The sequence below is a fragment of the Elaeis guineensis genome, chromosome 4, assembly GCF_000442705.2.
Source record: "Elaeis guineensis isolate ETL-2024a chromosome 4, EG11, whole genome shotgun sequence".
NCBI classification, from domain to species: Eukaryota; Viridiplantae; Streptophyta; class Magnoliopsida; order Arecales; family Arecaceae; genus Elaeis; species Elaeis guineensis.
In genome coordinates this window covers 122,902,777-122,930,029 of record NC_025996.2, presented here as the reverse complement: position 1 = coordinate 122,930,029, position 27,253 = coordinate 122,902,777, and the positions used below count along the sequence as shown (strand labels likewise).

The following is a 27,253-nucleotide window of genomic DNA, read 5'->3' as shown; positions in this document are numbered from 1 at the left end:
TTCCCTACTTTGTTGGATATCTTTGGAACAAATGGTTCAAAGATGCTGCATTTCACAGTATTCACAAGGGAACTTATTGGCAGGATCACCACAAAAGGTCTAGCAAATTTTATCAACCTGTCCGCTTTCTCTTGTACACCATGTAGACAAGTAATGCTCATTGACATGTGATCTTGATGGGTCCATTTTATGGTTATTCACTGATGTCCCCGGATCGCCACCAAGATTTCTACTTCTTCCCAATTTCATTGTAAAATCCATTGTTTGGTTACAATGTGGCTAGAGTAACAATTCTCCACTAGCAATTCAAGTATAATCTCAAGCTAAGTTCAAGAAAAATTATATCTTATACTGTGTACATCAGCATCACTGTGCACTGCCAATCATCTCACCTCCTTCCTATAGCTCGATCAATATGACAAGTTCATCTTGCATGGGGCACATATAAAACAGATAAGATGATTGATATAGTGCACAGCCAGATGAGAGAATGAAGTATAGGGATAATTTTTCCTAGTCCAAACACATTCTTCAAAAAATTGTTGTGATTTAGCACCCATCATACAGATGTTGATGGTTGGCCTTTTGAGGAAGACAGATCTAGGAGAAAATCCAACCATTTGTCATAGAGTTGCACCATGAAGCCTAGAAGTCCTGTTCATTTGCACCAGCATCGTACAGCTGCTGCTTTCATGCAGAAAGCACTCCCATCGTTGTCCTTGTTGATAATTACAGATCAGTCGTATTAATTTCTCCACCCCCAATAATTGCTTCAGCTGTCCTAGCCATTCTGATATATGTGAACCCAGATGCCAGATGGAAGGAATAATAGTTTGAGAAACACAGAAAAGCAATACCCAAACAAGCAATGAGAATCCACCCAAGTCCTTGCTAATACCCTCAAGTTGTTTTCAGTCTCATAATAATATATCAAAGGAAAAAAGAGAGAATTTCCTAGAACTTGTTGAAAAAATTAAATCTCACATACTAATTATAGTTCCTCTCTGGAGCCACATCCTCCTTATTTGAGCGCAAACTTGAATGGAAGGAAAACTAGGAGGAAAAAGGGGGGAAATCAGTTGTTTGTAGTTCAACATAGAAACTACCGGATATTCTATCGCATTAGATATCAGACAAAAACATTGTTACCAATCTGTGAACCCAAACTTGAGAACCGTATGTCCAGCTACTACCCAAATTGAATTGATCTGCAGGTGAACAAATTTTGGGATTTGGACAATGTATCTCTATTGTAACTTGGCTGTGGTACTGCTTGTCAGAACATAAAAACTATAAAAGCAGGGGGATCCAGGTTAGATTTGTGATGCACTTTGATACTCTCCACAGTAAAACTGATCAAACATCTCTGCAGAAGCTGACTATGGTGCATCAGTCATGAAGAGTGGTGCTCTGGAGCCAACCACAGTTTCACTTTTTTGTCAGCACCGGCTGTGGCTAAACCCATAGTGGGTCCACCACCTGCAAAAGTTGGCAGGAAACAGTGATATAAGCAAACCAGTGTACCAATAAGTAAACGTGGTTAGATCTATTAAATGCTACCGTATGTAACAGCGGTCTGGTGGTAAATATGCTACACTCTCGTAACTAGGTGAAGTTTATTCATGATGTATCTTTGGTTGTATCTGGGGTGGTCATCAATGTGAACCAAGTTGGGCTCTGTCACATTTTGGAGCTACTGATTCAAGAAATACTTGGGCAACTAAATCAAGCGGCCAGGTTTATGGGCTGTCAACATCAACTTGATGTAATAATTACAAGCTAATAGCCTGATTTGAGTGCACAAAAAAAACCATAAGATTTTACAGAATATGGGCTTTCAGATGTTTTCCTAAACCATTGGATAAATAATTCCTAATTGACTATTCAGGTATCTAGTCATAGACCAAAAAACCATAGTAATTCGGCAGGTCCATAAGAATTAAAGAAAAAATCTGATGGGACTCAGTTTCCCCCACAATTTGTATGAACGAGTCCACAATGTACATGACTTTTTCCTCAAGATCTCTTCCAAGCTCTAGCCTATTTTCCACCTTTCCTTTTCCTTCTGAAGCCCTACAAATCTTTGCTGCTGCGGTAAAGGATTTAATTGCCTACAATTGGGCAGTTTACAATTCTACTTGCAGCAATTGGAATTCTAAGCAGCTAATGCAGCTATTTGGCTTGCAATTCAATTGCAGAAAAATGCCCCAAAAGTCACATTTAGTATGGTAGGTCAAAACCAGCCATGTAACAGTTGTGACTTGGGTTGCAAATCCTATCTCACCTATCTTGTATTCTCACACCCTCTCACTAGCTTAATTTATATTACAATTTAATATATGTAATTATTATTATATAAAATGATTTCATAACAATATACTACAATAACAATTATTGTTATAATATCATAACAATAGTTTAATAATAAGATTACTATTTTTATCATATATATCACAATAATATGACCATTATGATATTGTAAGATTTTTTTTATTTTAATCATTATTACATAATACTTTAATTATTTTTACATTAAAATGATCACCATATAATGATTTTCAGAATAACATGATTGTTGTCAGTTATTTATATAATAATAATAAAACTTCTATAATATTGCAATTTTGTCATAATGATTTATATTTTAACATTTATTATCAAATATGATTATAATCATTTAATAATATATAATATACTAATACAATATGTATTAGATTTAATTATTATATAATAATACAATTATTATATTTTTTGGAGAAAAATTACATATTATAAAACATTTTGAAGAAGCTAATAGTTGGTCATCTATTATTCAAATATAACAATGAAAAAAGAAAGTAGTTCACTACTCCTAAAGGGGTAAACTTACCTGGTTATTTGTAAGGCTACTACACCTCTTTTCGCATCATACAACCAAATAGCTGTAGATGTATTTGAAGTTGCTGATCATGGACAACCAAACATATCTTTGCATTTGCATTTCTAATGGTAGCAATTCCAATTGCAATTGCAATTTCTATTGCAACAATTGGAATTGCAGGCAACCAAACAGCATCTAAACACACCACTCCAACTGCCCCTCCACCAGGAATCCTCCATCGCTTATTTATCTCGTGCTAATTTAAGGTTTGAGGTGGGGTTGGGAGTGGCCACAAGGAGCAGTGAGGATTGGATAGCTTGGTTCAAGTGCAAAGGCCATCAATGGGAACAAGGAAGTCGAATTCTGTAGAGAACAGTGACTTAAATAAAATATGCAGGGAAGGCAGGGTGAAAGACCAAGTGGATCCTGCACTAAAGGCCTTCCAGTACAGATGCCTGGATGAGGAAGGAGAAGATAAAGGTAGCAATCCTAAGAAAACCAGAGCTTGTTAACTGAAAGATGGTCACTGTCTGCTGCTCCATCAGCAACTGTGTCGTTCTGTAGCTCTGTGCTAAATTAAGGTTTGAGGTGGGGTTAGGAGCGGACATAAGGAGTGGCAAGAACTGGATAGTATAGATCAAGTGCAAAGGCCATAAATGGGAACAAGGAAGTAGAATTCTGGAAAAAATGATGATTTGAATAAACAAGCGAGGGAATGCACGGTTGAAGGACAAAGTGCATCTTGCACTGAAGGCCTTCCAATAAAGATTCCTAGATGAGATGGAAGAAGACAGGTAGCAATCCCAAGAAAACCAGAGGCTTCTTTACTGAAAGATGGTGCATGTGTTGAAGAGAAGAGGGACCTCATTAGAGATCCAATGTTTATAAAGCATGAGATATGTTTCAGTCTGCCCCTAAGGCATAAAAGAGGCGATCCATGACCACTATTCCATGGCACAAAGAAATGATGGCAGGATCGCTAACAACTAAACTTTCTTTTCATGCTTGTTTGAAATCAAGCTTGTCCCAATGTTTAGCAAGGCATGACCCACATATTCATCAGTAAAATAGAGTTCTTTTATTCAGCTTAAATGATTTTTTTCCTCTTTAAGTGTATGCTTTCTTAACTCTATGATCCATATGCTGAAAATTAGGTTAACTTTGAAGGATATTTACACATTTACATCTACAGGCTTCCAATGACTGCTCTTGATCATAGTAAATTTTCTGCAAACAATTCACAAGACTTAGCCAGACGGAACAGACTAAAGAACAGCCAAGTAAATTTTAGGATTCTTTAGTAGCATCACTACAATCGTTTGGTAAATCCTCTAGTGATTTCCACCATGCAAACAAGCAGGCCAAAAAGCAATTATATATCTAAAGGTAGATAGAAGGCACCAGAGTCTTGAGAATTGGAAGAAGTTCTAAAGAAATCTGAAGATTCTTACCCATAGGAATCAATTGAGGAGCCCAAGCAATGCCTGTGATGTCACCTGCATCATGTGGTAATTAACATGATAAGAAAGCAGGATAACAAAATAACTCTTTAACATGTTCTTTGAGCTAATCATCATGCTCCCAAGGTGGAATACACACTAAATTTGCAACAATGAGCCCATCTACATATAATTATGATCAGAACTTCATTTGGACATACCTTACAAAGGAAGATTTAGCCAGCTCATATCATATTCATTATTGAGGAGCAAATTGCAAACAAAGATAAACATCTGGACCATTCTGAAACTACGCGATCCTCTTACATGTTAATGCAAGATGCCTTATCTAATAAATACAAGCAGCAAGGTTTCAAAGTGTTGATGCTGGTGAGCATGCCAAAGTCCACTGGCCAACAAGGCACATGCTGTGCTGGCTAACATGCCACATCATGGTGAGATATAAAAAAGAAAAAAAATAAATCCATATAATAATAGTGAAGCAATATACGGGTAAAGGGGTGGCATTCCATGTTGACACGCAAGATTATATGATATTCTCCCGCAACACCACATGTCAAATTTTATTTTTTCATTTTTTATATTTTTTAAATAAGAAATAAAAGTATAAATAGTATAGAAAAAAATAATACCAAATACAGCAACCTTCACTGATATGGGAGACCATCTTTGGAAAGAAGAATTCTCAGAGACCCTTTTGATCTCATCATGGGATTAATTGGTGAGAGCAACCTTTAATGTAAAATGCTATCATTATTATCAATTAAGTCCCTGCAACATAGGGGTTGAGTGCTAGTTTTTAAGTAAAGCGTTTAATAATAACTTAGTAGGTGTTGTGCTGACCAGTGCAGGGTGCTGGTATTGGCCCCTGCATGGTTCATGCTGGCCAGCATGGACCAGCATTTGAAAATATTGATATGAAGCAACTAAGTATTAGTAATATCACGTCTAAACCATCTTCATTGTATGATAAAAGTAAGGTCCAACATATGTCATCCTTGCATGTGTGTATTTCCTGTTTCTTCTGTTTATATTATTTTTATATGCCTCCATTAGAGACAATTAGCTTCTAGTGTTACACCTGACACAATACAGCATCATTTGATTATGTTTGGTTTGAATTATCTAGGCAAATACATGACAATTAAACCTCATAAATCTAAACCAACGAACAAAATTAGATGAACAGAACAATTAGTTATATATCACAATGTCATAGTGGCACATGGAACAAATGCAAGGGAGGTCACCACCAAGTTTGTCGATCACCACCCCTAGGCTTCAAACCTCCAATGCATGAATAAAACTAAACCTACCTACCAATAGATGACCATAAACCAGATGATTTTGCATGCCATCTAGGTATGAAAGCCAAGGTTGATACTTGACAATGCTTCTCCAAATACGTGTATTACTTTCCATATTTTTTTCCTTGCCAAATACATTATAATTCATCCGAAAGTATAATTTAATACACATCTTCTATTCAGCATTCTTTTGAGCTTTACTTAGGATCCGTTGTCGCTAGTTCAAAAAGGTTCAAAGGCCTCTCCAACGCAACCAGTAAGGCCTGGTCAAACTCATGATATGTGGCAGAAGGCCATTGGCTGAGCAAAAAGCTAACTACTGACACATAACATTGAAATATATCAAGGGACGCAAGAATGTGGAAATATAGCCAGATCAAGAAATACACTGACCAAGCCTAGCATGGTACCAAAACCTAACAAGGAATCAGCTTTCCAATTACAAGCTATTCTTTTTGGTATTCTTTTTTCTATTTAGCAAGGACTTAACAATTACCAAAGCACAATCAATGAACATCACACTAAGGCCAATTTTACAGGTGCTATATCAGTCAAGCTAAAATAGATATCAACACTTTAAATTCAGGAAAAAAAAAAAGTTAGCGAATGACTAAGCCATAGAGAGATCAAAGGCATTTAAACTTCACAAACCTTCATGTGCTTTAACAGCCGTATCCAAAACCCTCCCTGTTTCAGCACATAACCATTGCAATGTTGAGCCACTAGTGACTGCCAGAATTTTTCCGTTGGGAGAGATGCTAATGCGGTCATAATGTGAAACAGATCCTTTGGCATCATGAAGTGGAATTGCAAACACTTTTAGGGTTTTCGGGTCCTCATCAAGATGATATCGAACTAAAGAAAGAAAACAAGCAGAAGCAAGGAGCAACAAAGTTAGAAAAACAGAAGTCTGTGCGATCATCATGAATGGTCAAGAGAAATCATATGCATAGTATATGAAATGGGTTGCTATTATTGATAGGAAACAATGCTTACATAATTATAAGTGGGTTATTGGAAAGTCAAGAATTCCATTACCATGAACATCCAGCCTTTTCCAACTATTTGGGTTGGCCTTATCTTTCCTTATTCACCAATTATATAGGAATGAAAATATAATAATATAAGAAATGCATACAAATTTAGGTTGCAGGGAAATTATATTAAGGCTTTATCATGATACACAAGCCTCCATTACTCAAGAATCAAAGATAAAAATTCAGCCTAAGTAGCCTCCTTGTTCTATCGTAAGGGAATCTGTGCATGTTGAACTAGAGAGAAATAGACAAATTCAAATTTGAAAATGTTGTTAAGAAAGTTCACATGATAATCCAAAAACAAGATATTGTTAAAATACTGACAATTATATCAAGTACAAATGCCCCTCATTACATTTGACATATGAAACAGCTATTCAAATTATGGCTGTTATTGAGTTGTTATCCTGTTATAACTGCTATCATATAACAGGAACAATAACTCACTGAGAAAATAATATTTTATTCTATGAACAGTGACATGAACAAATGATGCTGTTATTTTACGATGCTGTTCTATCGTAAGGGAATCTGTGCATGTTGAACTAGAGAGAAATAGACAAATTCAAATTTGAAAATGTTGTTAAGAAAGTTCACATGATAATCCAAAAACAAGATATTGTTAAAATACTGACAATTATATCAAGTACAAATGCCCCTCATTACATTTGACATATGAAACAGCTATTCAAGTTATGGCTGTTATTGAGTTGTTATCCTGTTATAACTGCTATCATATAACAGGAACAATAACTCACTGAGAAAATAATATTTTATTCTATGAACAGTGACATGAACAAATGATGCTGTTATTTTACGATGCTGTTCTATCGTAAGGGAATCTGTGCATGTTGAACTAGAGAGAAATAGACAAATTCAAATTTGAAAATGTTGTTAAGAAAGTTCACATGATAATCCAAAAACAAGATATTGTTAAAATACTGACAATTATATCAAGTACAAATGCCCCTCATTACATTTGACATATGAAACAGCTATTCAAATTATGGCTGTTATTGAGTTGTTATCCTGTTATAACTGCTATCATATAACAGGAACAATAACTCACTGAGAAAATAATATTTTATTCTATGAACAGTGACATGAACAAATGATGCTGTTATTTTACAGCAGTTGCCATATTATGTTATGCCAGAAAATTCCAGTCAAACAGTTGACTGAACTAACAACTGTTATTTACATTATAGCACGGAATTCATGTCGAGGGATATCCGCAATATTGAAACCTTGGAATGAAAAGCATTAGAATATAGCAACTGCAAAACTTCAATGTTCCAGTAACATAAATAAATCGGTATTTGATATAAATCAGCTAACTGAAGTGCAAAAGCTATTTCAACTTTGAGATAGTAAAGGCAGTAAAAAGGTAAAGCTAATGGAACAGCATGCCCATCGCAATCTATTTCCTACAGTACTAATTTTTGGGTGCTAAAGAAATCTATTTCTGACTGAAGAATTCAGTTATCTTATTTGAACATACCATTGATATTCCATATTCGTAAGGAACCATCCTTTGATGCGGTAATTATCTGCTCTGAATTTGGAGTGAAACACAACCAAGTTACCGCGCTCTGAGAACCAATCGATGTCATTGCATATGTTGAAAGAAAGAGAACATGTATCTATTTAGTACATTCTAGTCGCAATGTGATTAGAAGGACCAAATAATGATAATTACATAAAACAGTTGACATAGATAAACCAACAAAATAACAGCTGCAAAAACACCAACAGTCACAAATTGAACATTGAAGAAAATAATGAAACGAAGACAAGGTATCAAAGTGAGATGTCCAAAATAAAAACTGTAAAAGTACAATTACAGCTAATAATAAAACCTTTTAAGCCAAAATAAAGTACAAAGCCAAATTCATAAGCAATCATACGACGAAAAAAAGTTATAAGAAAGAAAACAAGAAAATGAATCATTAAACTAAATGGTCATCCTCAGGTTGAAAACCAAAGATATAAGACAGAAAACAAGAAAATGAATCATTAAACTAAATAGTCATTCCTCAGGTTGAAAACCAAAATGGCTGATAAAAGCAGTAAAGCAGTACATCTCCTGAAGATAAACCTATATCTTAAATTGCAGTTGTATTTATTTTATCTGTTTAGTTGTAAAGGAAGATTTGGAGATGCGAGACAGCAAAAACTGCTTTTAGATTCATCTCCATGCATAAATCTAGAAAGGATGTATAAGCTACATAGATATTTTGATGTAGATAAGTTATCTAAAACTCATTCTGAATCTAATCTGATTTCAATTCTCATAACTTATCGACTGCACTTGTTTGATTTAGAGTCTAGGAGACTGTTAACAATCCCCACTAATATTTAATAACAAAGGCAAGATGAAATACGTACTGCACAGTAAATGTTGATCATCCAAACATGATGCTAAAACCCAAAAGCAGAGTTCACCACTGTCCCGAACTGGGTAGTTCTGGGCATGCCAAACTGGCAGCCACTGGAGGCTCTCTCTCCCTCTCCTTCCCTTCCCCACTCCTCTCTCTCTTTTCTTCTCTTTTCTTCTCCCTCCGCCCTGCTGTATCAGTTCGAGCCCCAGTATGGATTGGTTTGGGGGCATACCAAACCATACTGCCCGCCGGCCGGCCAGCATGGGGTCCGGTTCCAGTTCAGCGATCCTTGCCCATAAGAATCTTTCAAAGGGTGTGCAATACAAAGGGACAAAAGCATGGATACCCACACATGCATGCATGTGAACTTCAACTTCATTTTAAGATTTGACAGAATTTCATCTTTCCTGTTTTACTAGTCCATAAAAGGGCCAATCAACCCTAGAGCTATTCCATTGGACCATTTCCATTAACTTTCAGTTCCATTTTCAGAAAAGGATCAGTCCTCTCTAAGCTCTACATGTTTGGTGTTCCTAGAGCCACATGGAAACTAGTATATGCTCCCATAAGGGCACCCATTTACTCCACCAGAGTGGTAACATCCACTTATATCTGTTAACTTGAGTGCATTGATAATGCATCATAGATGGATATATTGCACACTCTGCTGACAAATTATCAGCAACATACTGGAGCAGGTGCCTCTCTACAGTGAGCACCGAGTCGTAAAGGTGCACAGTAAACCAGATCACGATAAATATAGCCTAGCTATGCAAGATGAAATTAAGGCAGCATAAGCCCGTACCCTGCTTTTCCATTTTTGAATTTAAGTGATTAAACAGCTTTTATTCCTACTTTGTATGGTAACAAACTCTGCTATGTTGAGTACTTTTTTCTTTCTTTTTTAGTGATGATGTGATCATACAATTACAATCTACATATGGGACATAATGATTATGCAAAGGGACGTGAACTACATCAGACCAAAGGTTAGACATTAAACTATATGAAAGCACACAAGCCACCACAACATTGGTATATGAGTTTCCCATACTATCAGCAGCATGTATAAACATAGCTACTTGTGCCCATGAAGACTCGTCATGAATTAAGCTTACTGCTGTCCACTACCTAGATACTCACATCCAGCTCCTTCGACTTGTGTCAAATACATAATCAAATCAGATACATGTCAGACAGTTGGATATTTCTTTTTAATTACAGCTTTTGCTCTTTTTCAAGATTGGTTAATAATGTACATTTTTATTAAAAAATTGCTAAATATCATTTTTAAAATCCTTGAGGTAGCTAGGAATTTGGATGAGAAACATGCATATTGGAAACCTTAACATATAATATCTTTTAATTGTTATAATATTTAATATATTTTTTATTAAAATTATCTTTTCTCCATATCCCTGTATCTTGCTACTTTTGCTTTCCAAGTCCAACACTTGGGCACACGTCCAATCTAATTCTAGCATCCATGTCCATGCAAAACCAAATATTTTGTAAGATATTTGTTTACAGTTACTCTGTATGATAAATTACTTATAAGCATGAAATGCTTGATTTGAACTTCACACGAAACAGATAGTCAAGTGCCTGTTTGGTTGCAAATTTTACTAGAAGAGGTTTACAAAAAAACTCAGAATGAAAGAATTCCACAAAAAAATGGTTTTTCAGTTGTTTTACATAAAACCTGTTTTGTCAAAACTGAGAAGACAACACCTACAAAATTAGTTTCATGAAAAACAAGTCTGTCCATGTTTCTCATGAAAAATGTTTTACAGAAAATCATGTTTTACGATGATGTATTTTGGAAAAACTCATATGCAACCAAACGGCCCCCATGTAATTTATAATCTTATTTTTATATAAATTAGTTAGAAATTTTATTTATTTCATGTAAAACATATCTATAGATTAGCATGAAACAATTTAATTGGTCTGTGCCTCACAAGATCAGGGAAAGCAGTTATCTAAATATGTTATTGCACATATTTTTCAAACTTGCATACTATCTGTTCTAGCACATATCATGTTCAATACTTACTCTGTTCGGTCATCATGCCTCTAATCTATATGGTAACTCTTAGTGCTCCTTAGTGTTATGACAAGTCTAGAGCTTTTTACCCATGGTTCACCAAACTGTCCTGAATGGTTTGGAATGTGCTAAATCATACCAACGGTTGACCGGAATGGTTCCAGAGTTCGAAATGAGAAACTAGTGAGAGGGTAGCAAGGAGGGGCAAAGGGAGAAAAAAAGAGAAGAGAGAGGAGGAAGGGAAGAAGAGAAAGAGAAGGAAGGGCCTCTGGACGCCATTGGAGGGCAGCCGAGATCGCTACATTGCTACCGAGCTCGACGAAACCCAGAGGAGAGTGGGAGGAAAGGAGAGGGAGAGGAGGCCACCGAAAGCCTTCGGGTTGCCGGTGAGGCTGCCGCTATGCTAGTGAACGCTTTGGATTTGTCACATAAAGTCAGCGACAGTTGCCGACTTCACTAGTTTTTTAAATTTTCTTGGGATTTTCATTTGAAGTTAGCAACTGGTGAAGTTGACAACTATGTTGCCCACTTCACATGGTAAACCCAAAAAAAAAATCGAAATAGAGACCAAAGCCTCTATTTTGATCAAAAGGAGGACGAAGCCCCTCCTTCAGCCTTTTCCAGCATAGCAGCAAGCACAGTAGCCTCCTCTCCCTCTCCTCTCTCTCCCCCCTCCTCTGGGTTCCACCAAGCTCAACAATGGCACAGCGAGCTTAGCTACCCTCCGGCAGCATCTGAAGGCCCTCTCCCCCTCTCCCTCTCTGCCTCTCTATCTTTTCCCCTCACATTTGTCCTTCACCTCTCTCTATGTCGATTTGGATCCGATATGGAATGGCAAAGGACATACCAAACCATACCGCTGGCCAACTGGCTTAAGTTCGGATACCGGCACGGCGAATCTTGTTTTTACCTTTTCTTTTCTTTGTTCCTTCACTTTTGTTTTTTTTATTCTTCTAGTCTTTCAAATATATTAGCCTTAATTATACAAAAAACCACAGAAAATCAAGAAGTCATGAACCCAATCCTGTATCCTGATTATAACAAGATCTTACCAATCTTCATCTTAGCTTTTGTTGTTGACCCTACTCAAATTCAGATTTGCTGTCAACTTACAGCAACTTAAGTTCTTATTCCTCTACATAAACCATCATTACCAAACCATAATAGAGATCTCAATTCCATGCATTTAACCCTACATATCCAACACAAAATCTATGACGGAATCCATCTTCCTATTCAGAACTTCAATGGAGAAAGGGTAGAACCATAATCGGTTCCCTTGTATGAGCAATGGCTACTAACTTCACTTCAAAAAAAAAAAAAAAGGCTGAAACCCCTATTGCATTCAAAATAAGGGCTCCACCCCTATTATAGTGCTACAAAGGAGGGTGGGCTTCAAAAGCCGCCTTTCTCCCTCCCTCCGTCTCTCTCTCTCCATTGCCCTCTCCCTCCCTCCCTCTCTTTTCCTCTCTCTCTCTCACCTTCTCCCTCTCCACCTCCCTTGCTAGTTTCTTGAACCAAGGAGTGGAACCATGCCGATCCACCCCCAGTACAGCTTGGTACAACCCAAAACAGATAATTAGGGTGGTAAATCCTTTGTAGTCTCCCCGCTCTAAAGATTAGTTAAAAACAGATTTTCCGATCAATTCAGATTATCCTAGAAAATTTGTTCAGGAAACAGATTCAATTCATCTAAGAAATAAATCTGCAGACTCCAGCATTCACATAAAGGAACATAAAACTGCTCCTTCCTAATGCAAACATTGACCACCCATTATTGTCATTAAGGTTCGGAATCTTGGTAATGAACCATTCAAGTGTTGGTACAATACATACACTGGTACCAACACCCAATACAAGAGGCATACCACTCTTGCTACACTACCTATACGGCACAATATGCCCTGCACCAGATGGTTACATCATGTCCATAGATATCAATACCAAATGATCATTTTATCCCTAAATGTATGAGACCAGTATGGTACTTATAGTGTCAGAACCTACCAAGACCCTCAAAATCAATAAAAATGAAAATCAACTAGCACAATATTAACATAGTTTGTCAACATCAATCCATACAAACTGATATAGTTGGGACATACCTATCCAGTCGATTGCAATGTCCCAAGAGTGGTACCAATCCCAGGTTCCATCCATCATTGTTCATGGGGGGGAGAGAGAGAGAGAGAGAGAGAGAGAGAGAGAGGAAGTGCCAATACCAACTACCACCTCTATATTTCTACCAACCTTCATTATTTAAACCCAAAGAGGGAAAGAGAAAAGCATGCGGCCCTCACTATGATGTGACTTTACAGTATTACATATATTCTCATTTAAGAATTATAAGATTTCCATGCACCTCTTTGGTTTCATCATATAAAGAAAAGGTGTTTCTATTAGAAGAGAGAAGTCTACTAATCAACACTCACATTGAGCAAATAAGTCCATTTATTTTCCAAACTAACCTCCTTGATTGCGCAAGCCCGAACCTATTGCTTAGAAATTTCTTGCTGCTTTATTTTCAGTTTCTATACTTTTGATTTGTTGCTTATCTTACTATGTAGTTTCCAGTTTCCAGCATTAAGGACATTTTCATATATGATTTCCCATACCCCGCGCTCATTGTGATTCCTAAACTCATTTCCGTTGCTGGCAATGATGCGCTTAAGAGGGAGTGGGAAGAAATAAAATAAGCATGCAAAATAAGACCAGCAATCCAGATGAAATAGAATGTTTACAAATAGCATTAGCACCATCCACGTCTGAAATGTTCTAGCGGAACAATTACAAGCTTCATAGTGGACATTCATCGCCAACAATATCTTTTAACATGTGACATTTGTACAATCTTTGATTAGCATTAAAAATATCTTCTTTTCCCAATTGCAAGTGACCATCATGATAATAAAGAGAGTAGCATTGCTCCATCATAATATAGACTGTATTCAATTGGCATAAATTCATCCAATTTTTTTTGCATAACAAAAGAAGGCTAAATACATTCTCATGTAACACTATTTTGAGCAAGTTTTACCTTATGACCCTTGAGTTGCATAACTTTCACAATCTCCTTCACTGAACCATCCTTGGAATAGATGATCTCCCAAACCTGAAAGACCAATGGAGCAAAAAGTTTTATAAAAAGACTAATACCTTGACAAAGTTACATTTCAAAGCATCCAGAGAGGATGTCACGCAAGACTTACAAGAGAAAAATGACATCCCAAAAAAAGAAGATTTCCTTAACAAAGGAAACAACAAAAAGGGTTAGCCTATTGCTTTCTGGAAGGTAAAAAACTCAAAAATATCAACACAACTAAGAAAACAGTATGATGTCACAAGGCACACAAGAACAGATTTAAGTATCAATCATAATCAGATCAATCCTTTATACTGAGTGCTTCAGCAACCTTATGTAGTCAATACTTGATCTATTGCCTGGTCCATGACTAGAAAATGGAAAAGATATTTGGTTTCATGATATCCATAAACAAGAAAACTGAAATTGTCAAGGTACAATAAGGTTGCAGTAACTGATTATTTCAGATAGAACATACTTCCTGTTGCAACAGACATTAACATAAATTTCTATAGAATAAAAAATCATATTAGGTGCACCATAAATACAATATCCATTGAACGGTGAAGAGTTTTGACTTTAGAAGCACCTATCCATACGGAGGCAATATCTACACACAACTTCATAGGCTTGAAACGTGTATATAGCAGAAAAAAATGAGTTCTCTAGAGAAAACACAAATTTGCTATATAATATAAAAACCTTAACTCAATCTGCAAACCAATATCCTTATTTATGAAGGGGGAGAATGTTGGGATTCGGATACACAGCAGAAAATAGATTTTAAAATTTTAATCATGCATCGACACTTTACTCCATGTGATCGAACCCCAATCCCATAATCACCTTGATGATTCTAATCAAACATGAAACATATAGATATCAAAGGAGCAAAAGGAATTGATATACCTTCTAATCAATCTGATTTGATTGCTGATTGGTCTCCCTTGAGGCACACAAGTGTATGCCCTCCAACGGTAATCCACATGAGTCTCGATCAAGGACTTTCCCAATCTAGTTTCGCTGAATTTCTTCTGAAAAATTCAGCACACTCCTTTCTTCCTCTTCTCCTTGCGCCACCAACCTTTGGCTTATGACTTCTCTCTTTTCCTCTCTCTTAGGCATGTGGAAAATCAGTCTCTAAACCCCTTGGGCGTCAGCCCCTTTTATAGACAAGTATCCATATAGGACCCCAACTCTTGGGCATCCCATGTGAGTCATCCCTGGAGTCGTTTTAGGACTCCACCATAAACCCAACGCCCAACCCTTGAGCGTGTGAAATGGGGGGCATGGAGGGATCCTTGTCCAACAAGGATTCAAAGGAAAGAGACGGAGAGAGTTAGTTAGGCACCAACCAATTATCATAACTAATTCCTAATCCAATTAGGAATCCTAATAGATGGGGATTCATAGATTTAATCAGGTGCTAGCATGCTTAACCTAAACCAATTAGGATTTCTACCAAATCCTTATTGATTTAGAACTTCTTAAGCCTAATCAAAAGTCCAAGACCAATTTTCTTTTGTGTGTGATCCATTGGATTTCACATCTATCCAGTAGTAGGTCCGGACTTAAGTCAACCTAATCTGATTAGGTCCTAGACTAAATCAGCCCGTACGTTACAATTAATTAGAACTCTTCTAATTAAATTGCTGAATTAAACTCTTTAATTAATGAGAACCTACAAGTCAAAATTGACGTTTAGCAATGTGTCATGACTATCCAGAAGATGTGAAATTTGACGGAATATCAAAATATCCTTCCGTGATGAATTATCGTGCAATTCAATTCTTCGATCACACAACATCCCAGACAGATTATGAACATGAAATCATGTCAAGCCCGAATACCTATCAATACATTATATATATATATATATATATATATATATATATATATATATATATATATATATATATATATCGATCTAATGATGATGACTTAGTTGATGAATCATTAAAAACTCTTTCTAATGTTCATCCTGCTCTGGCCAGAGACTCACTAAGTCATTATCTTGTGAGATCACATCGGATGTTCTCTCATCTTATAAGGAGTAATCGATTTCTTGTTGACCACTCACAACATTCATGCACGCTTCACCATATCCAAAGCATCCCACACACGTCTCAGAAAGTTATGCTAAGATATGAACCAAAATACAGATCCATATGCACAAAGTATCATAGCAATCTCAAATCTAAAAATCACTTGCGCCACTCCCACTGGAGAACCATCTTTGACATACTGGTAAAGCTCCATCAGATGTTCTCCCTCTGGATCAGCTTAGTAAATTCATTCTTTTAATGAGCATCCACATTCTTGTGTTAGTATTCCTACACAAGTGATTGTGAGATCAATCATCCTCTCTATCGAGCATACAAAGGACGTGCCAGTCTTATCGGTATCATCAATCTCCAACTCGATGATCCTACGACTGAGAACATTTAAGACTAAAGCTATCATGATTTTAGATCTCACTGGCATAATCTCATCACGGTCCTAAATCCATTGTCCTAATCTATGAGATTTGTCATAATCTTAGGGATTCGTCATAATCTTAATTAAGTCATAGTGAAATAAAAGATACAGCATATGACGAAATATAATGCCTCATATTATTAATATTTAACAAATGTAATGTACATGAGTATGGAGATATTACAGAAAAGGTCCATCACATCATCCATGCAATTGACTTGCAGGGCACATTCTTTCAGAGAAGTCCAAGGGCTTTCTCTTCAAACTACCAGAAGGGGAATGAGGCTGTCAGGCCAAATGATGTCCAAAGCCATCCCATTGTCCTACTCTAGAACAGGGTGGACTAAAGCTAAGAGAGGAAAGGGGTTGAGAGGGATCTTTGGGTTCCAAGGCATCCATCAAGAAAACTAGCAGATAGAGAGGTGACTTAGTTATACTTACTGAGACAGCTCCATCTAGGAGCAGTCTTTCAAGGGACTTACTTCATATAAGACTCATTTGAAAGTCAGGCTCAGCTTGCCGGTGGTTCAAAATGGCAGAAGAACAACCTTTTGTGAAACGAGAAGATCAGGAATAATGAGAATGCCCATAAGAAAACCATATCTCAAGGATATATTGGTGATTCTTAGAGTTGGTCTATGACTCTGTGGAGGCTATGCAATTGTTGTGAGACTGAAGCAAGGCAGGCCTGAACTTCAAAAAGATTTGATAGATTGGAATAGAAGGTATCAACTTAAACTTCAGAGGAAAGGGAGGCAAGGTGATTAAAAAGAATGAAATAGGAGTGTTTAGAAAAATCAGGAAGACTTATTGTGATTAAAAAATAATGAAATCAGAGTGTTTAGAAAAATCAGGAAGACTTATTGAAGAATTACACTCTCAATGCTAATTGTTAAAGACACAATAACATAATGAAATACATAATGGATAGGTTAGTGTTCTTTGTCTATTTTATTTGCATAAGAGAAGATTAAAATTTAACTGTAGTCATCATGATATATATAAGATCATGTGAGGGAAGATATCTGTAGATTACTTAAAAATGTTCTTATTTTTCAAGTCAAATCTATACATCAATATAAAGCAACACAAATTGGTATAAGTTTGGGGAAAAAAGTTTGAAGCAGACTGTAGAAGTGTAGAAGTTTGATTGGACAGCCTTTCTACGTGAAACCTTGTTAATTGTTTTTTGAACATTTATTAACTATATTGTTGTTCATTTTTCACACCACCCATACACAGACTTTTTAATCCTTGTTGGAATTGCTGTTAGTGATAGAACTTTTGTCAGTGGGATTTTTTTTTTTTTTTTTTGCTTGCTTGCTTTGGCAGTAGAGCTTTTAATAAAAAGTTTTTGCAAACTACATTTCTAAAATGTTGTGGAACTTTAACATCCATTTGGTAAACCAATCATCTATTTGGTAACTAAACTAAGAAAGTACTTTTAGTATGAGAAAATGATAATAAAGGATATTATATAGTGCTTTCAATTTTTTAACTCCTTGTACCATCAAGAATTATTATTATAAAGTATTCTTGATTTAGTTGAATAGGATAATATTAGAATAGTATAATATTGTAAGATAAATATATAATGGTATAATATTATAGGATTATAAAAATGTTATACTATTAAAATATCATTATTATAGTATAATAGTGATAGGAACATAGTATTGCATAATATTAGCATAATATAATATAATATCATGCAATATAATATTGTATACTATAGTGCAATAATAAAATGTATTATAATAATATAATACTATTATATTATTATAATACTATTATAATATAATATAATAATCTATTATAAAAAGAATATAATATCATATTATTATTATAATATAATATGATATAACTTAAGTAACATAACATAATGTACCAATATTTGTTGATAATTATAATAAAATATTTTGATATAAAGTATGACAATTATTATTACTACACATTAATATATTATGACAGAATATAATATTTTTGTAATATATGATGTGATATTATTATTTTGGTAATAATAATATAATAGTATAGTCTAATATTATTTTCACATTAACAAAATATAGTGTAAAGTTTGTTAATCTATAATTCATACATTGTAATTTAGTTTAAGTATTATAATAAGCAATGTAATTATTTTTGGTTAGAGGTATTTTGGTCATATAAACTTCTTCCTAATGGCCTTCAGAAAGCACTTTTGGGGAGAATATCCAACTTGAAGCTTTTGCCAAGTAGAGATTTTTCAACTTCTGGGAGCAACAGAAAGTTGTTTCAGTTTTTCTTTTTTTTTTTTAAACCAAACACCTATATATCGCCCGAAAGTGCTTTTTGGGCTCCAGAAAACACTTATGGCCCCTCCAAAAGCAAACTCAAATAGGGCCTGCGCCTTAGACCATCACACTCATCACCTTAAGTTAGAAACCTAGTGTTGAATGGTGGTTGGCAATGATGCTTCAAGGATGTGAAGACACAATAAGAAAAGAACAAAACCCTCAAGGAACAACAGGTGATGCCCAGAGCCACAGGATATGGGGCTCTCTCTAAAGAATAAGTGATACTCATTTAGTAAGGCTACACCAAGCCATAAGGCCTCAAAATCCAGAGAGCTTGATGGAAAAGAGGATAATCTGAAAGATTCATTACCCAGCAGGTTGGGGACCATGGAAAGTTCTAATTTTTTACCTTGAGCTTCTCTCTCTATGAATACGCCACCAAGGCAAAACCTTTAAGCAACACGTTCTAGAACTTACAAGTATTACATTTTTAGACAACTTCCTTATAGATAACTGTCTATATACAAAATATATATATATATATATATATATATATATAATAAATCTAAGTTTGAGAAGTTTCAAGGTTCCTGTATGATATCAAACTTTAGCAACATGCCAAAACATTTTCTTTAAAAATAAAACAATGTGCACCAGCATCCTACTATAATTCAATGCAACTCTTTTGAGTAAAAATAAATGCAGCAGCAGCACCATAATGTATAACTCCACTATTATAATTATTAAAAAAATATAGAGATATAAGGAAATTCAAATATATGCAGATGAATTTTCATAGCAGCAAAGGTAAATTGATCTTATGTAAGCAGCAGCACCATATTGTAAAACTTCCACATCATAACTATTAAAAAGTATAGAGGTATATGGCAATGAAAATATATGCATATGCATTTCTAGAGCAGCAAAGATATGCTAATTTTATATACTTTATGTATGACACCGCTAGTTCAATATACTCTTTTTCTTGATTTAAACATTCTGGGTGATTCATGAATGAAAGAGGTCACAAGTATTGCTAATAGGCCCTTTGGTTCAGTAGTCAGGGCACCAAAATTTCATGGAGAAGTTGCTTTTGTCTACTGGTTAAAGTATGCCTGAACTACTTCCTCTAGCAATAAAAAAAAGTACTTAGAATTCATGAAGATGAGACCCACTTCCCATAGTCATGAAATGAGGCACCACCAAGTTGTTAGGGCCCTACAAAGAAAACCAACCTTCACATCTGCAGTAAAGGCTGCAGCAGCCAGGAAACGTCCATTTGGTGATATAGTAGCCATGTTGTTTTTCAACTGATTTGTGTCAACAGTTCCCAAGTCTTTCCCACTTTTACCATGCCAAAGTTTAATATCAGTCCCTGAAACAGAAAGTGATTGGTGACTGCCAGATATAATTGTACAGCAGAAGCCTCTTAAGAGAATGCTACAGGAAACTTCTCTTATGACACAATAAACACCAAAATGTCAATATGTTCTTAAAGAATTTTAACTCTTAGCAGGCAAATGAAAACATGATAAACTGAACTGCTCATTGCAGACTATGCTTCACAGCAAATAATTCAGAAGTTCCCACCAAACAGATGATTATCTGGTGACTAGAGTAAAAGTGGAACTTATTTGAGCTATTAGACAATAATAATGATGCCAAGCATCAAAAAACTATATCTTGCATGACAGCAGCAACTCACATGAAAGACTAATGATAGTCAAACCAAGTTCATTTACCAAAGGAGGCTATTTGCATAGCTACTGTTTGATCAAGGGAAGTAATTTGCTGCACTCAAATTTAGTAGAAAGAATAACTTTAGTCAATTTTTTTTTTTCTCATGGTCCTGATTTTCAGAACTATTTTAGGACTGGCTGGTCTAGTAACTTGTAACTCATCATTTGACTTTTCATCATGTAAATATTAAGTTGTCATCTGATTCTAAAGCTACCATGCAACTACTTTATAAGCAAATTTTAGTGTGTTTGAAGCATGTCAGCAGATAGTTCTTTAATTTATGACTAGGGGTCCTGTTTTGTGTAGAATGTATCTATGAGGTTCTTGGTTTATTCATAAATTTGTTGCAAAAAGTTTCTATTAGCTATAAGATAAAATTTGTGGTCAGTCTTGGAATGTTTTCATAATCTTATACTTTATATGACATGGTCTGATGATATATTTGGTCAGTAACATTTTCTTTTATAATGATTGACATGGTGGATGGGCTTCATTTCAATCTGATTATGTAACTTTTAAATAACCTGCACAATTTATTTTATATATATTGTGGCACTATTACAATTAAAATGTACCTATCGGCCAACTCTGGCAAGTAGCCATAATTGCTTTTAACATCAAATTTTCATTCTATATTTTGAATTCTTTTTTACTTCATGAAGAGCTAAGCATTCTTTTAGGAACTTCTCTTCATGGCATTTAGGAACTTCTCATTGTCGTTGCATTCATAATGCCTACCATCCCCATTTCAATAATTCTTGATATTGATAGACCAACAAAGCCTTGGCTAACCATCAACCAAACTATCAAGGATACGTGTTAGCTAGGAAGGAATGGGCCAACAATGTATATCAAACTTAGCTTAGATACCATCTTACTTACCTCTTGGCAAAAGTTTAAGCTGTTGGGGAATGTATCGACAATGTATATCAGGCTTCACACTAAATGTCTCTTTATGAGTGAACTTGCATTAATACTATTAAATTAGACTCTTGAGCACCGCCACAATCTTCTAAGCTCAAGACACTTCACCAATTGTCTGGGTGTCTCCAACCTTTCAACATTTTGACCTCCAAAAATCATGACTAGCAAACAATTTTGCATATAAAATTTATAAAAATAGAAATATATGTAGACTAGCCAGTGGCGCTACTAGTTAAAGAAAATTGCATTCATGCTACAATAACATCAAAGAAAAGAGTGGTTGTAACAATTTAGAAGAAGATTCTAGCACTTCAAACCATAATTTTTATTTGGAAATCCAATTGAAAATTTTAAGCGTCACTAATAGTCATGAGATGTTATTCAACAAAGGACTCTTATTAGAAATGCCAAGTACCCATACTCCTAGCTAATATAAGCGAGACACTCTACTTGGAGCATCATGCCATGTGATCCAAGTGTTCCAGAGCATCAAAACTCTAGAATTACTAAAATAAAATGTTTAGGTAACACACAGCAAATTCAACATTCTTTGATTACCTCTATTCCCTTACAATTCCTCCCAGCTTTGTTTATATGCGTGTTGTTTACCTTTATATTCTACCAGAACTTCTATAAATAAGATATGCAATTATATATCCATAAGCACTTTTCTTTTTTCTTTTTTTTTTTTTTTGGGGGGGGGGCGCGATTTGTTTCTTACTTGCATATTCTCTTCCATGTTTTCTCTTTCTTATAGCCTTGTCTTCTTTCTTTACATCCATATCGATGTATTAAAAAGAGGATAGGAATGACATAGCGTTTGGGGATTTCAAAGTGGATAGTGAACAATAGGCACTATAGTAGGCAAGGTTTTAAGTCCTAGCGGGATAGGGGCATCTTGACCATCTTGTCCCATTCCTTTGAGAAAAGGGGACATGAACAAGGTCAAGACTTTGAAACCCATCCATGCAGGGAGAGAAGAAGAAAGAGGAAAGAAAAGAAGGAAAGACGAAAGAAAAAAAGGAGAAAAAAAGGAAAGAAAGAAAGAGAGAAGAAAAAGAAAGAATGAAAAGAGAAAGCAGAAGAAAAAAGAAATAAAGGGATAGGAAAAAGAAAGAAAAATGAAAGGAAGATAGAAGGAAAAAAAGAACAGAAAGAAAGAAAAAAAGAACGAAAGAAAGAAAGAAAAAAGGATGGAAAGAAGGAGAGAGAGATGAACGATATCTACTAGGATGCGTAATCCAGACCACCACCAAGATGAGGTAGGCAATAGAGTATCTTGTTCCATGGAGAAACTAGGACACCCCCACCACACAGGACTTGAGACCTTGATAATAGGTGCTACATATTCAAAACAGGCTACTAAGATTTATAAATATTTCCTTACTAAGTACCAAAAGTTATTCACATTATCCTGATGCAAAAAGAAATAATGAAAAGAATCAAGTGCTATAAAATAGCATCCACATAACATTATCATATGGTCAACATTCATATAATGCAAAGATTCATAATCTAATGACAAATATCATTATCCACCAAACATAGTAGCATCACTCACAAGATTTAAAGTATCAAGAATAGGATAACTTCAACAATAAAATAAATATGTTCACGGTTATATAAAATCAATCATAGAAGAAAGATATCCATAATCAAAAAACATAACATCAAATAAAATATCATGATCAATAGACATTAGACTCTAGACAATAACTGCAAATGACAAATTGATAATCGACAATTTCAATAGAAAATCATAATCTGCCAGCTCTCGAATGTCTGCTCCTTGAGCATCAAAATGAAAGGTGTCCAAGTTTTTCAAATAGAAACCGGTCTAGCAAACTATGGAACAAATCAGCCACTTTGAACCTGTAGCATAGCAGATACTATAGCAAGTTATGGCTCAATATATTGGGCATTTCATATCCAAGCATCATATAGCACTGCTATGACACTTAGCTTGGCCTGAAACTGCCATAGCAGCCACTAGAGTGCCTATGGTAGCCAAGTACTAGAACAGCATCATTTGTATGCTCTCTTAATACCATTTTGCCAGTGTTTGGGACATGGAAGGGTGGCAACTGCAGAAATTACTTAGCACAGGGTACCTACCTTAATGATTTGGAGAGGCCTACAATAAGGATTTTAACTCATAATGTCACTACATATCTAGAAATACAAATGTCTACCCTCAAACAAGCAAAAAGTGCACGTTGTTTGACAAATATTATGTTATTTACAGAAATGAAGTAGAATGCAAAATTAGTATCACGGTGAAAAGCTTTGGAGGTGAAAGATCTAAATATAACAGAAATAACACGGGAAATGGGCTACGTGCAAGGATTGGCACCTATTAGCTTTGACGACAAGAAATTCCCTCAGAGTACTCATTTTTGTTATCACAAATCTACGACACGAGTGGAAGAAAAATAGATGCAAAATATGGCAGATGAAGTAAAATAGGCTTTAAGGAGTTTGCATACATAAGTCCAAACGTGAACAGCTCAAAACATAATTAGCTCAAAAGCCTGTTTTTTAAATGAATGTTCCAATGGTTTCCCTATGAATGATGCAAAGTTACAGAAGACATTTCAGATACTGATGTAGGATAGATACAGTACTACTCCAGGTTAGTAATCAGATTCGAGCCCATTGTTCCTCAACTACACACATTTCATTCTCCATTTCTATCAATTTGTTATTATCACTGAACATCAAGCATCCACAAAGTTGTACACACCTTCTGAGCATGAAGCAAGGATTGTACTCCCATCCCCGCTTCCATATGTTGCACAAACCCCTACCAGGGTCAACACAGAGCTCTTGTGATGGATCTTCTGATGCTCCCACTTGATCTCAGGGAGGGGAAGCTTGGCCTGCTGCTTGCTCTCACCATTAGGTTTGGCAAATACATCTCCATACATGTAGAGAGAGGCACCAGAGAGGAGCTGAGCTGCCACTACCACCGATGAAGCCTCCTCGGAAAAGGCAATTGCCGTCGGGTGGGCCCCTGCCGGCAAGTTTATCCTCAGCAGCCTGCATAATTCCCAGAATTTCCAAATAAAAAAATGCAAAGAAATCATAGACGGCTGTAGACAAAGCGGTCATTACAAAATCCGTACTTGAAGCTTTTACTGGAAGCATCATCAATCCTGAATACTCTGACAACTCCATCGGCACAAGCTGCAATAAAGATTCATAATTTGAAGCCTGATGAGTCCAAACAACAGAGCCCGCATTGAATTATTCATTGATGAGAGAACGATGAGCTCACCAGTTGCCAAATTGCGGCCATCAGAGGAAAAGCAGAGGGCAGTAACCGCATCCCCATGGCCCTTCAGGGTGTTAACATCGAGAGCGTGGTGTTTCTTGTTCTGGTCCTGGAATTACCAATAGAAAGACAAAGTTTTAGAAGGTGGAAACGATCCAGGTGATCGTGGAAAATATGGAATCCGGAAGACCTTGTCGGTGTGGTGGGAGTGGGATCTCGGATGAGACTTCTTGGCGGCGGAGGGGGCGGGCTTGGGGGCCTTATGATCGGCAGCGCTCCGGTCGGGGACGGCGGCGGGAGCGATCATGGCGACTTCGGCCCGCTTCCGGCGGAAGTAGTCGGCGAAGAGGAGGAGGGCGAGGACGCCGCCGACGATGGCGGAAAGTAGGGGCACGGAGGCAGCCGAGAACCCTAGGGACGCCGGAGACGGTGTCGGCATCTTTCTTCTTCTATGGAAAAAAATGAAGGAGAGAAGAGGAAACTGGAGAAGAGGGTGGAGAGGAGGAATGGAGATGTGGAATTCTTCGAATTTTTGATATTTTTTCGGCTGGGTAGGGAACGGTCCCTACGAGAAAAGGGAAATGAAAGGAGGAAGAAGGCCAGAATGTCCCTGATCTTGCCCACCACGGATCTTGCAGGACACGTGGGAGTCGCGCTACTCACTGCTCGTTTGCGTGCTGTGAGAAAGGGCGGTTTGAATACCCGCAACAAATTGCCGGGGATAGCATGAGTCGGCTAAAATTAGGCATCTAAATGCAGGAAAGTGGCGTAGGGTTCATGCAAGAGTACAAAATTCCCACATTTGCAGTACTTTGTTCTAATGCCAAAATCAATCCTAAGTTAAAAGCTTGCAACTTGCAACGTTCATAACTTCAACCCATTTCATGCTAGGATGTCAAAGGGAGCACCACGACTAACATCTCCCCGAACCATGCCTATCCCTTCCTAACCATTCTCTGCATCCGTGCTTCACCGGCTACTCAAAGTTTGCTTCATGACTCATGCTCTCACTCATCCCTCCTCTCTACATCTTTCTTCTTACCCTCCTTCCATCCATCTTGCTCATTTATCATCAACTTCTAACTTAGTTAGAAACCATTCTCTATCTTTCTATCCTCTACATGCCCAATTGGCATCCCGATACCTTGCTTTTTCATTTTAAAGCTAAAATCTTAAATCATACCATCAGATTCAGATCGTAAATCCTAATCACACTCATTTCACTCACTAAGGCCTTATTCCTCTAATTTGGAGCTTTTCCATGGTATTCGACTTTGAGATGGTGATTGATCTACTTTGAATCAACCCTAACTAATAAACCCTAATCTCATCCCTAGTGTCCATTTATTTTACCTAAACCTTATCTTGATTTCTTCTAATTTACCTTTAATTTGCATCCTATCCGCGTAGCTTTAGCACCCACTGGTGCCGATATACTTAATCTACAATTGATCAAGTATGTAATAGCATCTATGATGCCTTCATTCTCAATTTTCAAATGCCACAATTATCAAGTATTCTATCTTTCCTGCTATTTATTAGTCATCATTGATACGTATATCAAAATATTCTTTCTATTTGTACTAAATATTTGTATTTACTATGCTTCAGTGCCGCATAACCTCACGGCATAATTTTGTAACCAAAATCCTTATCTAACATAGAATGTCCTAGTTGCTATAGATTCAACTAGAATTCACCGGTACCTTGGCTCAATGGGAAGAATTAGCACATAATGAATTAATTCTTTTTGTGATATCCTAGAAAGAAAAATGGGTTTTGATTGCCAAAAGATGCCTCAAAAAATATTGTATTATTTATTGATATGTACACCTATTCTGATGGTTGAGTTTTGTAAGAATATATTATCTAGTAGATGCAAGATACACCACAAGGCCCAATTTCATCTTGACATTTAAGTATATAAGGTATCATTTGATGAAGTTTTCTAATTGTAGCCTTGGCACCAAGAAGGTGTTGTTCAATTATAAGCACTCCTTGATAACATTCATCAAACATGCCTTTGGAGCTTTGGAGAATTGTTTTAATATTCTACCATCTAAACTTCTTCACCTCACAAACACGAGATGATTTTGTTCTAGCTTCTTGCATCTTGCATAATTTTAGTATCATAGATGGTGGTGGTACATTTATCCCTACTATGGATGAGTGGGAAGAGATTGCTTGATCATCATGGAATAAGATAAATAAAAGAGAGGAGGCTTGAGAATGGGTTGACCTTCATGAGTAGATTATGTACGATATGTGGAAGACTCGGAAACAATTTTATTTTTATGCTATGTGGTTACTTAAATAATTGTAGTCTATTCTAGATATTTCACATACTCTATAGACATACATTGCTTTATTTTTGATATCCTATTGTA

At 36.1% G+C, this 27,253-nt stretch overlaps 1 protein-coding gene across 1 annotated transcript; it reads right to left on the bottom strand.

Annotated features, from left to right (window-relative positions):
• Window positions 1–869: 869 nt before the first annotated feature.
• On the bottom strand, window positions 870–25,489 carry LOC105042718 (uncharacterized). Its single transcript, XM_010920017.3, has 10 exons — window positions 25,057–25,489; window positions 24,870–24,975; window positions 24,718–24,778; window positions 24,336–24,631; window positions 20,164–20,303; window positions 14,130–14,204; window positions 8,166–8,256; window positions 6,279–6,482; window positions 4,312–4,356; window positions 870–1,479 (listed from the first exon to the last, which is right to left on the bottom strand). Exons 1-10 carry the CDS (start codon window positions 25,303–25,305, stop codon window positions 1,394–1,396), a joined length of 1,353 nt encoding a protein of 450 aa, XP_010918319.1. The 5' UTR covers window positions 25,306–25,489; the 3' UTR covers window positions 870–1,393.
• Window positions 25,490–27,253: the final 1,764 nt, after the last annotated feature.

Excerpts from the sequence above, each read along its gene's own strand:
- LOC105042718 (XM_010920017.3), bottom strand. The coding sequence starts at position 25,305 with ATGCCGACACCGTCTCCGGCGTCCCTAGGGTTCTCGGCTGCCTCCGTG. Across the intron at positions 14,205-20,163 it reads CCTTTACTGCAGATGTGAAG|GTTTGGGAGATCATCTATTC; the intron begins GTTGGTTTTCTT and ends TTGGTCTTTCAG. Across the intron at positions 8,257-14,129 it reads TGCAACTCAAGGGTCATAAG|AGCGCGGTAACTTGGTTGTG; the intron begins GTAAAACTTGCT and ends ATTGGTTCTCAG.